Genomic DNA, 13200 nt, shown 5'->3' with positions numbered 1-13200 from the left:
TTCTCTCCATCAGTGTCTCTTTGTGGAGTTTTTTGTTCTTTTTCTTCCATAAATCTAAGTTTACATCATTCCTTAAACCCATACATTCTTGTTTGCTATTTCTTAGCATTGAATCCTTTACCTCCTGTCATTCATTTATTCTTTGTTTGTGCATTTAAATGCTTGATTAAAACAAAAGCAAAACAAAAACAAAAAAAACCTCACCCTTCACAAATATTAGAAGAAAAAACGTTTTCAACAACTACCTACAACTGAAGACAGATAGCCAGATGGATTCCCTTATATTCTTTAACCATTATTCCACAACAGTGTTTGACACAGCAGTAAATTGTGAGGCTTTAAATTCCATCCGTATGGAACCTCTAGGAGGGCTGATGGAGGTTTTTCATAATGGGAAGATACATATAGAATTTCAGTTTTTTACTGAGGAAACATTCAAAAGAGGTATCTGTGATTAGGACCCTCTAACTTTTCCCATTGAAAGTCTAATCTTAATAGAGGCTGGCGGTCTTAAAATTCAAGTCAAAACTGCTGAAACAAATACAAAAAGCTTGGTTATACTGTGCCTCCTGTCACAGTTGCTATATTTTACTGCTTGCTAACAGGATAATAACGCTCCTATACCTCAGGCACCCTACAGTACAGTCAACCATCTTGAAAACGCTTCAACTTCACAGAAAATGCATAACAATTAAAGTTCAAAATGCAGATCTCACATTAGTGTAAACATGTATAAATTCCAGTATCAATGAAAACACCAAGTTCTGTCGTAGCCTACAGTGTATCTCCCCCCATGGAAGTGACTGTAATACAAGTATGCTTAGTTTCTATTGTCATGTGCAGCTAATTTAATCACTAGAAAATGGGCTTTTGACAATAGTATTTCAAACTGACATTGTAATTACATTTTAAGCCAAAGAGGTTCAGTGATGGCCTGAACATCTACATAAAACCACAAATGGCATGCTTTCCAAGCATACTCGTACTTTCAAAAGAATTATTAAAATAATTCTACTATGGAAGTGGTTGTAAAAAAAAAAAAAACGATGGATACCCCAGGAAAAAAATTTCAACTATTCATGCTAATCCACATAACGTGATATACACTGTTTGATCCTTTAAAACAAAAAGAAATAAAAATACCCTACTGGTCTGTTAACATCATTTCATATGTACAGTAAATACGGCACACTGGCTGTGATCTGCTAAACAGTTTTTCAGGAATATTTGGCTTTCAGCCCATATAATCCCATTGATCCAAGTACTTTGGCTTAGCTCATTTGTAATAATGAATAGAGAAATAAACCTTTTAGCTTTTTATTAAGATTCAAATGTAACAGAGATCTCTAGCAACCGAAAGCCATTGCCTCCAACGAATAGACGATATAAGTATGGTATAAATTAAATGCATATGTATCTGTGCTCTGATTTTAGCTGATCTCTGTATTTAGACAAACAGGTGCTTAAGAAGGACAATCATAAGATCATAGGAAGAATAATCTGTCAAATTCAGAAACATTCAGTTCACAAATATTTTTCTCCTTAGATAGGAATTTCATTAATTTTATTTCACTTCAGGGCAGGGAAAGTTTGTTCTTTTGGTTTTTTTAAATCTATTAATACCTAACTCATAATCAGTTGAGATATAATGCCAAAACCATTACCTGCTGCTATTGGAGGAGATTTGTATTTAGAATGGTTAGAATAGGAACTTCCTGGATTTTTTCAATTATTCTCTTCTCCAGTGTCCTGATTGGCTCTTTGGAGACTCCCTGCTCCTTTGAACATACCTCCCTTTCCTGCTTGCCTCCAGAGCAGTGGTCCCCAACCTTTCTGTGGCTGGGGACCGGCAAGGCATCGGGCCGCGCCCACGCGAACCGCACCCGCGCGGGCCACGCCCACACACCACGCCCACACCCGCGGGCCGCGCCCACGCGTCGGGCCGCACCCGCGGGCCGCGCCCGCGCATCAGGCCGCACCCACGGGCGCGGCCCGCACGGGCGCGGCCCGCCCTGATTCCCTCTCCCCGCCCTCCCGCAGTAAGAAGCTTCCCAGCCTGGGAAGTTTTTTACTGCGGGGCGGGGGCGGGGAGAGGGAGCCGCGGCCCGGCGCCATGGCCTTTGCGGCCCGGCACCGGGCCGCGGCCCGCAGGTTGGGGACCACTGCTCCAGAGCATAAAGAATGAAGACAAGAGAACAAGTAGGCTACTAGGTCACTTTCTCCTCTCTTTCTATACAAAGCTCTTTTTCTTCATAATAAGACTATTTTATTCTTTTAAGCAGCTTGGTGCTTAGCTCTCTCTAGCATATTTAAACTCAACACACCTTTCACAGAAAGTCAATTAAGTCAATTAATGACTTCCACTTTGGTGCAAACCAAATTGCTGTTAACATTCAAATTATTAAAACGCTGAACTTCTCAAAACCAGCACTCTACAACTGCTTCAACCCATGATTTGAAATACTGGGTTAGGATATAAGTGTAAACCAGTGTGCCAGTTCAGATAAATCAGAAGTTCTGCTGACGATACATGAGGGAGGTTGGGGGGGGGGAGATAATATGATTACAAGATTCATATATCACCAAGTCAAAGTTTGGCATTATGTTGGAACTGAGCCACCAACTAGCATTATTTTTACAGCAGACTACAGCAGACTACATACCAATATATGCTAACTCATATGTAAGCCTGAAACTACTCTGAATATTTACCTTATGTGATTTGCAAAAACTTACTTTAAATGAAACATGGAAGTACTTTATTAAGTCAGGATTTTAACAACTAAAACCAATCAATTCTTCTTGCATTTGGATTCAATTATTGTTATGAAAACACGAGGCAGGTCTGTAAAGCTATAATTATGAGAATATACTGATGAATAGAATATGTTAAATACAGACAAAAGCTTTTGTTTCAAGAATCCATTTGATTTGCAACTTCATTTTAAGAAGTCTTTTTAATTCCTGTTAATGTCTTGATCTATGCAGCCATATTTTTAGGAAAGAAAAGCAATGAACTGAATTAAATTAGTTTTTCTTTAAGATAAATCTGAAACTCTGAAACTAATCCTCTTGATCAGCCCCATAATTTTTAAATTAGCTAGAAAGTAATATCTATGATACACAACAAAATTAATACATTTTTCTTACACTGAAGCTCTTTACCGACAATTAAAATTGTACCCAAATATAACTGTGCATAGAAATGCTGTACAACATTTCAATATTTGAAAATATTCTACTTCAGACACAATATGTTTTCCATGGAACAGAAATAAATGAGATCCTGATTTCAGTATTAAAGATCTTTATATATATGTTAATTTCTACCAAACTCTGAGGCATTTCAAATTGAGACAATGTAGACTAAATGCTGCAGGATGAAGGCTTTTTATCCTAATTCCAGTCATCATGCTACTTGGGCAAAGTACATATGGAGCAAAAAAAGCTCCTACATTCCTTATTAACACATCACTTTCACAAATCAAATGACAACTACGTAATCATTACAGTACATTGTACATGTTTTTTTTTAAAGCCTAATTTTAAATGCCAGAAAATATAATGCAAATGCTCAATTGGACACTGGGGACAACTGGGGGAAGAAAGTAAGAGTTAATATTTGAAATTACCCAACATTCACCGGGGCACCAATAAATTAAAAGTTCTAGTCCCTGATTCTTTGAGATAAAGGAAAGACTCCTGTGACAGATTTATTTAGCAGGTTTACTAAGTGATTTTATGTAACAAAAATCATCTCATATGATTTCTGTGCAGAAAAAAATATAAAATTAGGATAGGCGTCTAAAAGCACAGACACCTTAAAATTTCTTCTGAAGAACTGTGTAGAGGGTATTCTTATAGCCAACCATTTCTATCTCACCCATTTTATATCCCGAGAATCAGAATGAATTTAGAAAACCATACTAAGAAATTTTAAACAGCAATGCTCAGAACAAATTTATGTGTAAGATACATATAAGAAGACATTGAACACTCCATGCAACAATACCATTCAGAAGAGGCTGGCCTTCATGTATACCCCGGGATATGACTGCATTGTAAACGTCTTCAGGAAATCCAGTCTTGCATAATGTGCCTTCACAAGTTGCCTTTATCGGAGCCTGAAATGGGAGACAAAATTTATGTAATACTTGCGACCCTATTCAGCTGAGAAACATTCCACTTGGCATAAACCCTGATTTTGTGACTATCTTTTACAAACCACCTCTTTGTTTCCTAATGGCTGCAATTAGAATTCTGGGGGCAAAGGGTTAATCTTTTTGATAACTGGAATGGAAGGAACAAATCCCACTTGTCTAGTAAGATCTAAATAATACACAATCTTAATTCTTTAAACAACTGAACAGTTCAACTAAAACAGTCATTCAGGCTGAAATGGAATGGAAGAAGGGAGTGGAAAAGGCCAAACACATTCCTTCAAGTAGAAATAAATCTTGGGGGAAGGGGGAAAAATCTGATCATCAAGTTTATCAGATATGGATGATACATTTGAGAGATTTCACAGTCAAATCAAAACATGTTAGATATTCCCATCAATCTATTTTAGGGTCTTTTCTATACAACTGTGTATTTATTAATACATCCACATATAAATTTTCCTAGTACTTTTGCTATAAGGGGGGGGGGATCTTTTGTTTTCTTAATGCCTCAACATATTCCTCATGAATGCAGCATTTATACAACTGGAAAGAAATTCTATTTTGCTAAAAACATTTTAAAAATTGTTCCTTCTTAAAACTTTACATAAATCCTCCATTTGTAAACAGATTATTGACTCCCAGTAATAGGTTTTGTGAATTATCAATAGGCAGGCTAATGACATATATCAAGACAGCTTTCTTTCATTGAAAGTTCTGACATACACACATTACACAAAATATGATACAGCCTTATATGTAGCTAGGTCATATAGTTGCTTGTTCTTACCTCGTAATAACATAGAACACAGTTTTACAGCCCAATCAACCAGACATCTTAAGAACAGTCACAAAATCAGCATATCTGACTACATTAGTCAGTTGAGACAGTAAATTTTATTTCATTAAGGTAAGCACTTTTAAAAGGCTTCTGGATGTCAAGCAAATCTGTGTCATGTTAACTGGACACCAGATTTGACTGTAAGCACCAGCCATCCTAAGTATATTTTATACACAGTTTGCAGCTACTGTATTTATAGCAATACATAAGTAATGAAGTTCTAGAAATAGGGAGTGTTTTTTTTATTGTTAACCCAAAAGAGTTGGGATAGTAGGTTAGTGTCTCGACTCCGAAATTTTGTGCAACCGCATAGTTTAATAACTAAACTCAATGTAACTAACAAGGAAGAGGGGGGTGGGACAGCTTTTCAAAGTCCCCTTGAAACAGTAAATCCTGGGTGGGCAGCTGAGTAGATAACAGGATTTTAACAAGCCTGCCCTGGTGTGCATGGGAATCCTTCGGCCTTTCCAGCACGCTATATCTGCTAAACAGCTCCTATAAACTGAAACAATGCTCACTGAAACAAAGGCTTGAAAACATGAATAAAGAGGCTCCTTTATGCTTTCATTTGCAAACTCTCAGTTTTTCTCAGTAACAAAAGAGAGCACTCTGTTCCCAAAAGGAGTCTATTGTAAAGATTATTTGGCCATAAACACATGAGGGGAATCAGAGATTCTAACTTTGACAATGCTTCACCCTCTCATGTTTTGCATCTGAAATTAAATAAAACTGTATTGCCACAATGCAATCTGGGTCATTTCAAGTTCAGTCTAGCATATTAAGTGCCAGTGCCCTGCATTTTTAAAGTTTATGCCCCAGAAAAACAATCTAAAGTTAAACAATGAAATCTTCATATTAAAAAAGGAACGTTAAGTTTCTTGCTAACCCAGTCTTTCTGTCTAGAGGAGTAGGAGGAAAAGAAAAAAAATTGCAATATATAGTTTTCCCCATGATTATAAAGTACTGACTAAAGTTTAGATCATCAAAAAGTCATTGAACCACCTGACACAATTGTTGATAAACTTCTGCTTTCAATCAAGATACAGTCAGATCTGTGTGAATCCACAGATCTTGCAAATAAATTATACAGCTGAAGACTAATACTACATTTGGAAAGTTTGTTTATGCAGGCTTGGCAAAGCTATACAAGCAAGAGTAAGGCAGGGTTTTTTTTTAATTACTGGATTGTGGACTATAGCCAATCCTGAGTGTGCTTCCTGCCAGTTCACTGCAACAAAATTGGCTCAGCCTTCAGTTGCTGGGTAGGAAACTCCAAACGCCTGCCCTTTTATCAACAAGATCTAGGGATAAGTACATATTACACCTGACACAGGACACTTGAAATCATTTCATAAGGCAAATGTCATCATATCATGAAACCTGTTGAGTGAGCAGGGGCTAACCAAATGGACTGGACCACAGGCATTACTTTATGGGCATTTGTTGTGGCATTAAGTAAACTGACTAATCTGGGTGCTAAATTATGCACACAAAATGTTAACAGATAACCCACTAATTAATGTAAATGGAAAGGCAACATTTTGGAGCCTATTTCACATTAAAATTCTAGGCTGACAGGAGAAAGATTGCACTGTATTATTCAAATATATATATATAAACTTGTTCTACTTGAGTAATTAAAGCTGTATGGTAAATAATTGTTCATAGATAAGAATGTTTATCAGGAATGCTTTTGTTTCATAAGAAAGGGGTCTTACAAAAAGAGGTTTATTTTTCACAGTAATTCTTCCATCTTCCTATTATTGCCCTGCTTTGAGTTCCATGTACCTGCTTGCTAGAGCTGTTATCCTAGGATATGGTAACTTTAGGTGACCATTTTTGTTCTGGCCAGGGGGTTACACTTATGTTTCTCTATAAACAGGATCCCAAATAAGCAGGCCTTACAATGTATGAAAAATAATGCTAAGTAGGTCAACTAAGACTCCTAGTCAGGGTGGGGGATGAACATTAAGACTCTAATTCCCATGAAGAATCCCATGAAGCAGAACCACACATGATATCCTATAAAACCTACTTATATTTATATAGGTGTTTCACATGCAAGTACACATAAGAATCACTTCCAAGGGTCAGCCCACAACTGTGAACTATTAGGTCCAGTTGTCCTTGAGTTAACAAATCGAGCTAAACCATGATTAAACAAGACTAGTCATAAATTAGTTCTTATGGTGGGGGGGGGCAGCTGTCAGGGCCCAGGGTTTCTAGCAGGCCTAAAGCTGTGGGGACCCTTAACCACATGCTGCCAGGGAAGCATGTACATAATGGTGGCACTTGTGGAGGGCAGAGTGGTGGTGTCTATCTGCACATAACCCCAACACCACTGGGGAAACAATATATAGTCAGTAGGAATAGAAGGGGAAGAGGAAGGAAAGACATGCAGGCTGGTCTGAATGTGGGTGGACTGGAAAGAAGGGATGACTGGGGGTAATGGTATCAGTAAGAGGAGGAGAAGGGAGGGAGCTCCAAAACTTGGAACTAGCCCTGGTCCTCACAGAATCCAGCATGGCAGGCAATAAGGAAATATTAACTGATACTTTTATGTTGATGTACATTGTAATAATTACTAATCATTTGCATACTATTATTTATACCCAATAACAGTAGCTAGAATTGTTTTTGCAAGGTACTGGAAACAAGTATGAGCTCCAAAAACTAAAATAAAACTAATGACGCTTAAGCAGTTGATCAAAATGATTTTAAGGAATGCCACTACCCCACCATCTTGTGATGGGACTTCTGAACCCCTCACTCTCTCTGCTGCCATGAGGTGCAGCAAAATCTTCCAACCCCAGAGTTGAGCATGCACAAGCAGAACTTGGGGGTGGATTTTGTGTGGATTTTTTTATTCAGTTGATTCTATACTTGCACATTCTATACATATATATTCATCAAACATATTATGTCTGCAAAAATGATGTAATTGGTATCAGTTTGATATTTTAAAATGTAATATCTCACCAGTTCATTCCAAACCAGTACAGACTAGATGAAGTGATAATTTCATTCAAGACCCCTATAGTGTAACATTTTTTCTATTTTAACAACTGTTTCAGAACTATTTCACCCAGAGTGTACTAGAATTGTCTGCCAGTTACCTACAAGGCCAAATCAGCAAACATCTGAACAATCTGTTAAAATGTTTTATTCTGCAAATATTTTACTATTGTCTATGTCATTTTCCAGTTTATTCCACTGTCACCTGAAGAATCTGGCAGACATTTAAGTATCCAGCAATACTGTTTATATGTAATTATTTATAATAAAATATAATTGGATTTCCCTTTCCATGTATCCTGGGGGCAAGTATCCAGTGATTGGCATTCAGAGCCAAGATCTCAAAAGTTTCAAAAACCACTCAAAGATTGTCAGAGGGATGCAAAAGACAGATTAATGTGATGGCTGCTCCACATAGCTCTAACACAGTGACAATGTATATCAAAGCATAACCAGAAATTGCTGTTGAAAGTTGATAAGTGGCCCGTACTGACATACAGTGCTCCCCAATGCAGTTCCTCTAGTGTAGTCTAAGAGTTCAATGGGCTTAGAATAGAGTAACTCTTCTTTGGATTACACTCTTTGTTGGCCTATTTTATCTGCAAACTCAGCTCACAGTAATGTTTGACACAAGTCCTACTGCCAAAAATGGGAGGTTTTATGAGTTTTGTTACTAAACTTATAAAACTGAACAGCTTCATTTATCACTACAGCCGACTTTCATACAAGACAACCATGTAGTTATTTGTACGGTCATCTCTCCAAATACACTCTGCTGTGACAGCTTTTCTCGTCTGAACTAACCTTTTGAAGAAACTACCCTACAAAACAGGTAAGATCAGTGACTGCCTGGATATAAGTCTTTTCTGTTATGGCCCACTGGTGCAATCATCTAGCTGGCAGGGTCAGAAAGGCTTCCAGATTAGGACCCCTGTGGCATATGAGTTAAACAGAACTTTCATGAAGACATTTTTAAGAAGCAATAGTTTTGTGGCTTTAAATTCTTGTAAATGGTTTTATTGTAAATATTGTTAGTTTTTAATGTTTTGGATTCTGCTTTGAGTTTCTATGAGAAAGGTAGACTGTGAAATGAGAAAGGTGGACTATGAATGAAGTAAAAGTGAGTAGGTAAGTAAATAATAGATTAGAATGGGACTACCTCTAAGTAATATAGCATTTGCTTTGCATGCAGAAGGGCCAAACATCACCACTTAAAGGGGATAAGACATGAGGTGAAGCTAAAGACTTCTACCTTTCCCGATGGAAAGCTTGCTACCAATCAAGAGTGGATGATGCTGATAAATCAATAGTCTTCCTCATAGTCCCTGCATTCCCAAACTTCTGCTTCTAATTGTGCTGACCGAAAAGCATTTTGTTGTAAAGACTCACAACGAAGAATTGAGAACATCTTATTGAATGCAAATGAAAGCCAATGAGGTGGTGGTGAAGTCAGTAAAGCACATCTTTTACTTGACTTATATCACACCCACGTGCTCACGCCCAGCACAATTGTTTAGGATAGTTCTGTCACTCACTGCCCTGGAGGAAGGACACAAAAACAATAGTCAATCAGAACTTAGCTGTGAGGCATTTGTGAGTTATTTCATGGACAAAACCTTGACACTCCACCATGACCTACCTTGGACACAGAAAACCAACTAGACACCCCTTGGCTGCCTCTGGAGGAAACTGAGTGGACAGGATGCTAGCCTCAGCACGGCCCACTGCTGGAGAATGCCAACTACTGATTGCCAACACACCTAACGTTTCTGGGGAAAATACATTAGCTATATTTTATTACTTATAAATTCTTATGCAACCACTGTTACTGCTGTTGTTTATTTGATGCTATTTTGAATTATAACATACTTATCTTGTTTCCTATGTTCTATGTAAACTACCCTGAGCCGCAAGGTGAGGGCAGTATATAAATATACGTAATTAAACAAAACAAACTACAGGCTTATTCAGTTTCCATATACATCCATCTTTAATGTCTCCATGAGCTCTCAAATCAAGGGTTATCTCTAAGTCCTGTTCATATGAATTATAGAACTATAATCAAGCAAGATTAATAAATCTTCTTTATATACATATTTCTGGCAACTTAGAAGCCAATGCTATAACATTAAGCCACATCAGAGACTTGACTAGTCAAATGGGCAGGAGAGATAGATCGTCACTGAAATATGACAAAAGGAAAAAAATGTTAAAATTAGTCTATAAACTATTGTGTCATTTATTGGGTGATATATATATATTTTACTCAAGCTAGCAGATGCACTAAGCAAATGAACCCTAAATCATACTGAGCCAAATCACATCTGGCTACAATGCAATCAAGCTCAGGAAAGGAGTTCCAATTTCTTTCAAAGCATCAAAGAAACAAAATGAGTATTTCCATCCATTGCTGAGAAGAAGTCTAATCTGAAACAAACTACAGCCTATGCCAGCTAGAGTCCCAATTAATTAGTATTTTAATTCATTATGTTTAAGTGTACCTTGTAACATCAGAAGCAGATGTGATTTTATTTAAAATATAGAGAACTACTATTCCATCTCCACAGATCAATCTAACTAGTTGTGGAGGGTAGTGCCAAATCTCCAAGTGAGACAAATTTCAGTGGGCACTCAGCTGGATAACTGGTTGGTTCCACATTAAAATAGTAATTTTATCCACAGTAGGTAACATCTCATGAAAACAGTTTATTTCAAAACACAAAAGCTTTCAAACCAGGTATCTTGTATCTTTAAGCATTCTAAATGACACTAGTTGTTTGTTTTTTTTAATTGTGAAATCTAACCAGAGTTCCTGCTCAATCTCTCATCTGGCTGACTGTGGTCACCACATGCAACCACACCACCAAATAAACCACCAAGCACATATAGAAAAACTACAGTGTTTTACAGCCAGCCAACTGTGTGGTATAGATTCAGTAACTGTGGTCTCAGTATTTTTTTTTATTTTCACATCTTACAGAAAGACCCAAGAATACTATGACTAGAGGGAAGTTGTCACAGTACAGTCCCGCTGCTGGTTCTGTGGCCTCTTCATGTCTCTTCTGAATGAAATTGTAACAGCAAGTACAAAGTGCTGAGCTGTGACAACATCCTCCACCAGATCTCTAAAAGTTTCCAAATTTGTCAAAGGAGCTCACAGGTGCCCCTCTGCACTATATTGTTTTTCCAAAAATAATGGTAAAGGTCTGACTGTCTATAGTTTAGACTAGCGATCCCCAACCTGTGGGCTGCGGACCACATGTGGTCCTTCGACTAATTGGAGGTGGGCCCCGAAGGACGCCTTCTCCCCCCCCCGGCCCTTTACTTCATCCCCCCCCCAGCCCTTTACAACACACTTCATTGTTGTGGCGTGTCTGTATCTTATTTTGAAGGGATGTTTAAACATTACCATAGCGATCAGAGAGCGTTAGGGCAGTGGTTGAGAGTAGAGGAGTAAACTACCCCCCCCACCAGGCCTCAGTAAAAGGCGTTGAGTGGTCCCTGGTGAGTGATCCCCGGTGTTGAGTGGTCCCCGGCATTGAGTGGTCCCCGGCATTGAGTGTGATAAAAAGGTTGGGGACCACTGGTTTAGACCACAAACCATGGAAGGCAGAAGCAAAGGAAAAAGGTCAAAGAAGATAACTAGCAAAACTCAAAAAGGGCAAAGGATGAAAAAGGGTTGTCAGCTCCCATATTTTTACTTCATTTTTATTAATTTCTTCCCATTTTATCCTCACAATTACACTGTGAGATGGGCTATTCACATACTCTCAACTTAACTTAAGATCATATTTCTTTCAAATTTGGAATTCTTGAAGAGACAGGCTGATGTAATAGTTATAGGATTTAAATTCTGGTGACCAACATTTGAATTTCCATCAACCATTAAGTTTGCCAAATAACTCTGAATCTGTCTGTTTCTCTTAGCCTAACCTGCTGTAGCATAAAATGGGTAGGGTGAAACAATGTGCCACTTCGTGGTCCTTGGAGAAAATGTTCAATGATTTAAGCGTTGATAAGTACAAAATAGTTTTTGCTTCTTGCTGGTTTATGCCATTAGAAAACAACATGCATTCAGGCTTAGTGGTCCTATTATGAAAAGTCTCTTGAGAATAGAGTATACATCAGTAAGAAATTCTAAAACTGTACTTCTAAAATGTCTAATAAAACCATTAATCTAGTAATAGAAATTAGAATTAACCATATAAAGGCATTAGATGGTCCTAAAAGGTGGCATGGATAAAAGAACACTGAGTCTCAGTTACTCTAACACAGCAGTTTTCTAGTGGTATGACTCTGTATTGTGGGAAAAGTCTCGGGGTTCACAGAACATTCATTTAGCTTATGATTTTGAAGAACAAATGATATTGTGGATTGTAAGCTAAACATGAGCAGGCAGTCTGATACAGCGGTAAAAAAGACAAATGCCATTTTGGGCTGTATCAACCGGGGCATCACATCAAAATCACAAGATGTCATAGTCCCATTGTATATGGCACTGGTCAGACCACACCTGGAGTACTGTGTGCAGTTCTGGAGGCCTCACTTCAAGAAGGACGTAGATAAAATTGAAAGGGTACAGAGGAGAGCGACGAGGATGATCTGGGGCCAAGGGACCAAGCCCTATGAAGATAGGTTGAGGGACTTGGGAATGTTCAGCCTGGAGAAAAGGAGGTTGAGAGGGGACATGATAGCCCTCTTTAAGTATTTGAAAGATGGTCACTTGGAGGAGGGCAGGATGCTGTTTCCATTGGCTGCAGAGGAAAGGACACGCAGTAATGGGTTTAAACTACAAGTACAACAATATAGGCTAGATATCAGGAAAAAAGTTTCACAGTCAGAGTCGTTCAGCAGTGGAATAGGCTGTCAGGATTGTTAGAATCCCTGCCATAAATTAGCCTGAGTTCTTCCATGACAGAAATATTGCTTGGTGCCTGGTTGCTCCAGGCCCTGTAACCTTGCTAATTAGTAAAAAGTGAAATATATGTTGTTGTAACTCTTATCACTTGTTGGGGCCTCTCGGCTGAGCCTGGTTTCGCTATCAACCGTGGAGAACAGTCAAGGCCATGAGAATGTATCACTGTTTTTAATTGCATGTGCCTCTTCTCTCCTTCTCCCCTCCCTTGGGAACTTTCAAGTTTTGGGCGGGAGAATTGTATTGATAAGAAGAAGCAAATCTGCCCT

The 13200-nt window shown here is 38.2% G+C and overlaps 1 protein-coding gene across 5 annotated transcripts in view; it reads right to left on the bottom strand.

Annotated features, from left to right (window-relative positions):
• Window positions 1-13200, bottom strand: part of CDH2 (cadherin 2) — a 136663-nt gene that overhangs the window by 114019 nt on the left and 9444 nt on the right. For all 5 annotated transcript variants that reach the window (XM_077352544.1, XM_077352542.1, XM_077352543.1 and 2 more), the window contains exon 2: window positions 4013-4124. In XM_077352544.1, the coding sequence (XP_077208659.1) occupies window positions 4013-4124 (112 nt within the window). The remainder of the gene's footprint in view (window positions 1-4012; window positions 4125-13200) is intronic.

This window comes from Paroedura picta, chromosome 9 (assembly GCF_049243985.1).
Source record: "Paroedura picta isolate Pp20150507F chromosome 9, Ppicta_v3.0, whole genome shotgun sequence".
In the NCBI taxonomy this organism is placed as follows: Eukaryota; Metazoa; Chordata; class Lepidosauria; order Squamata; family Gekkonidae; genus Paroedura; species Paroedura picta.
The sequence above is the reverse complement of the archived record's forward strand: the minus strand, read 5'-3'. Positions and strand labels throughout refer to the sequence as shown.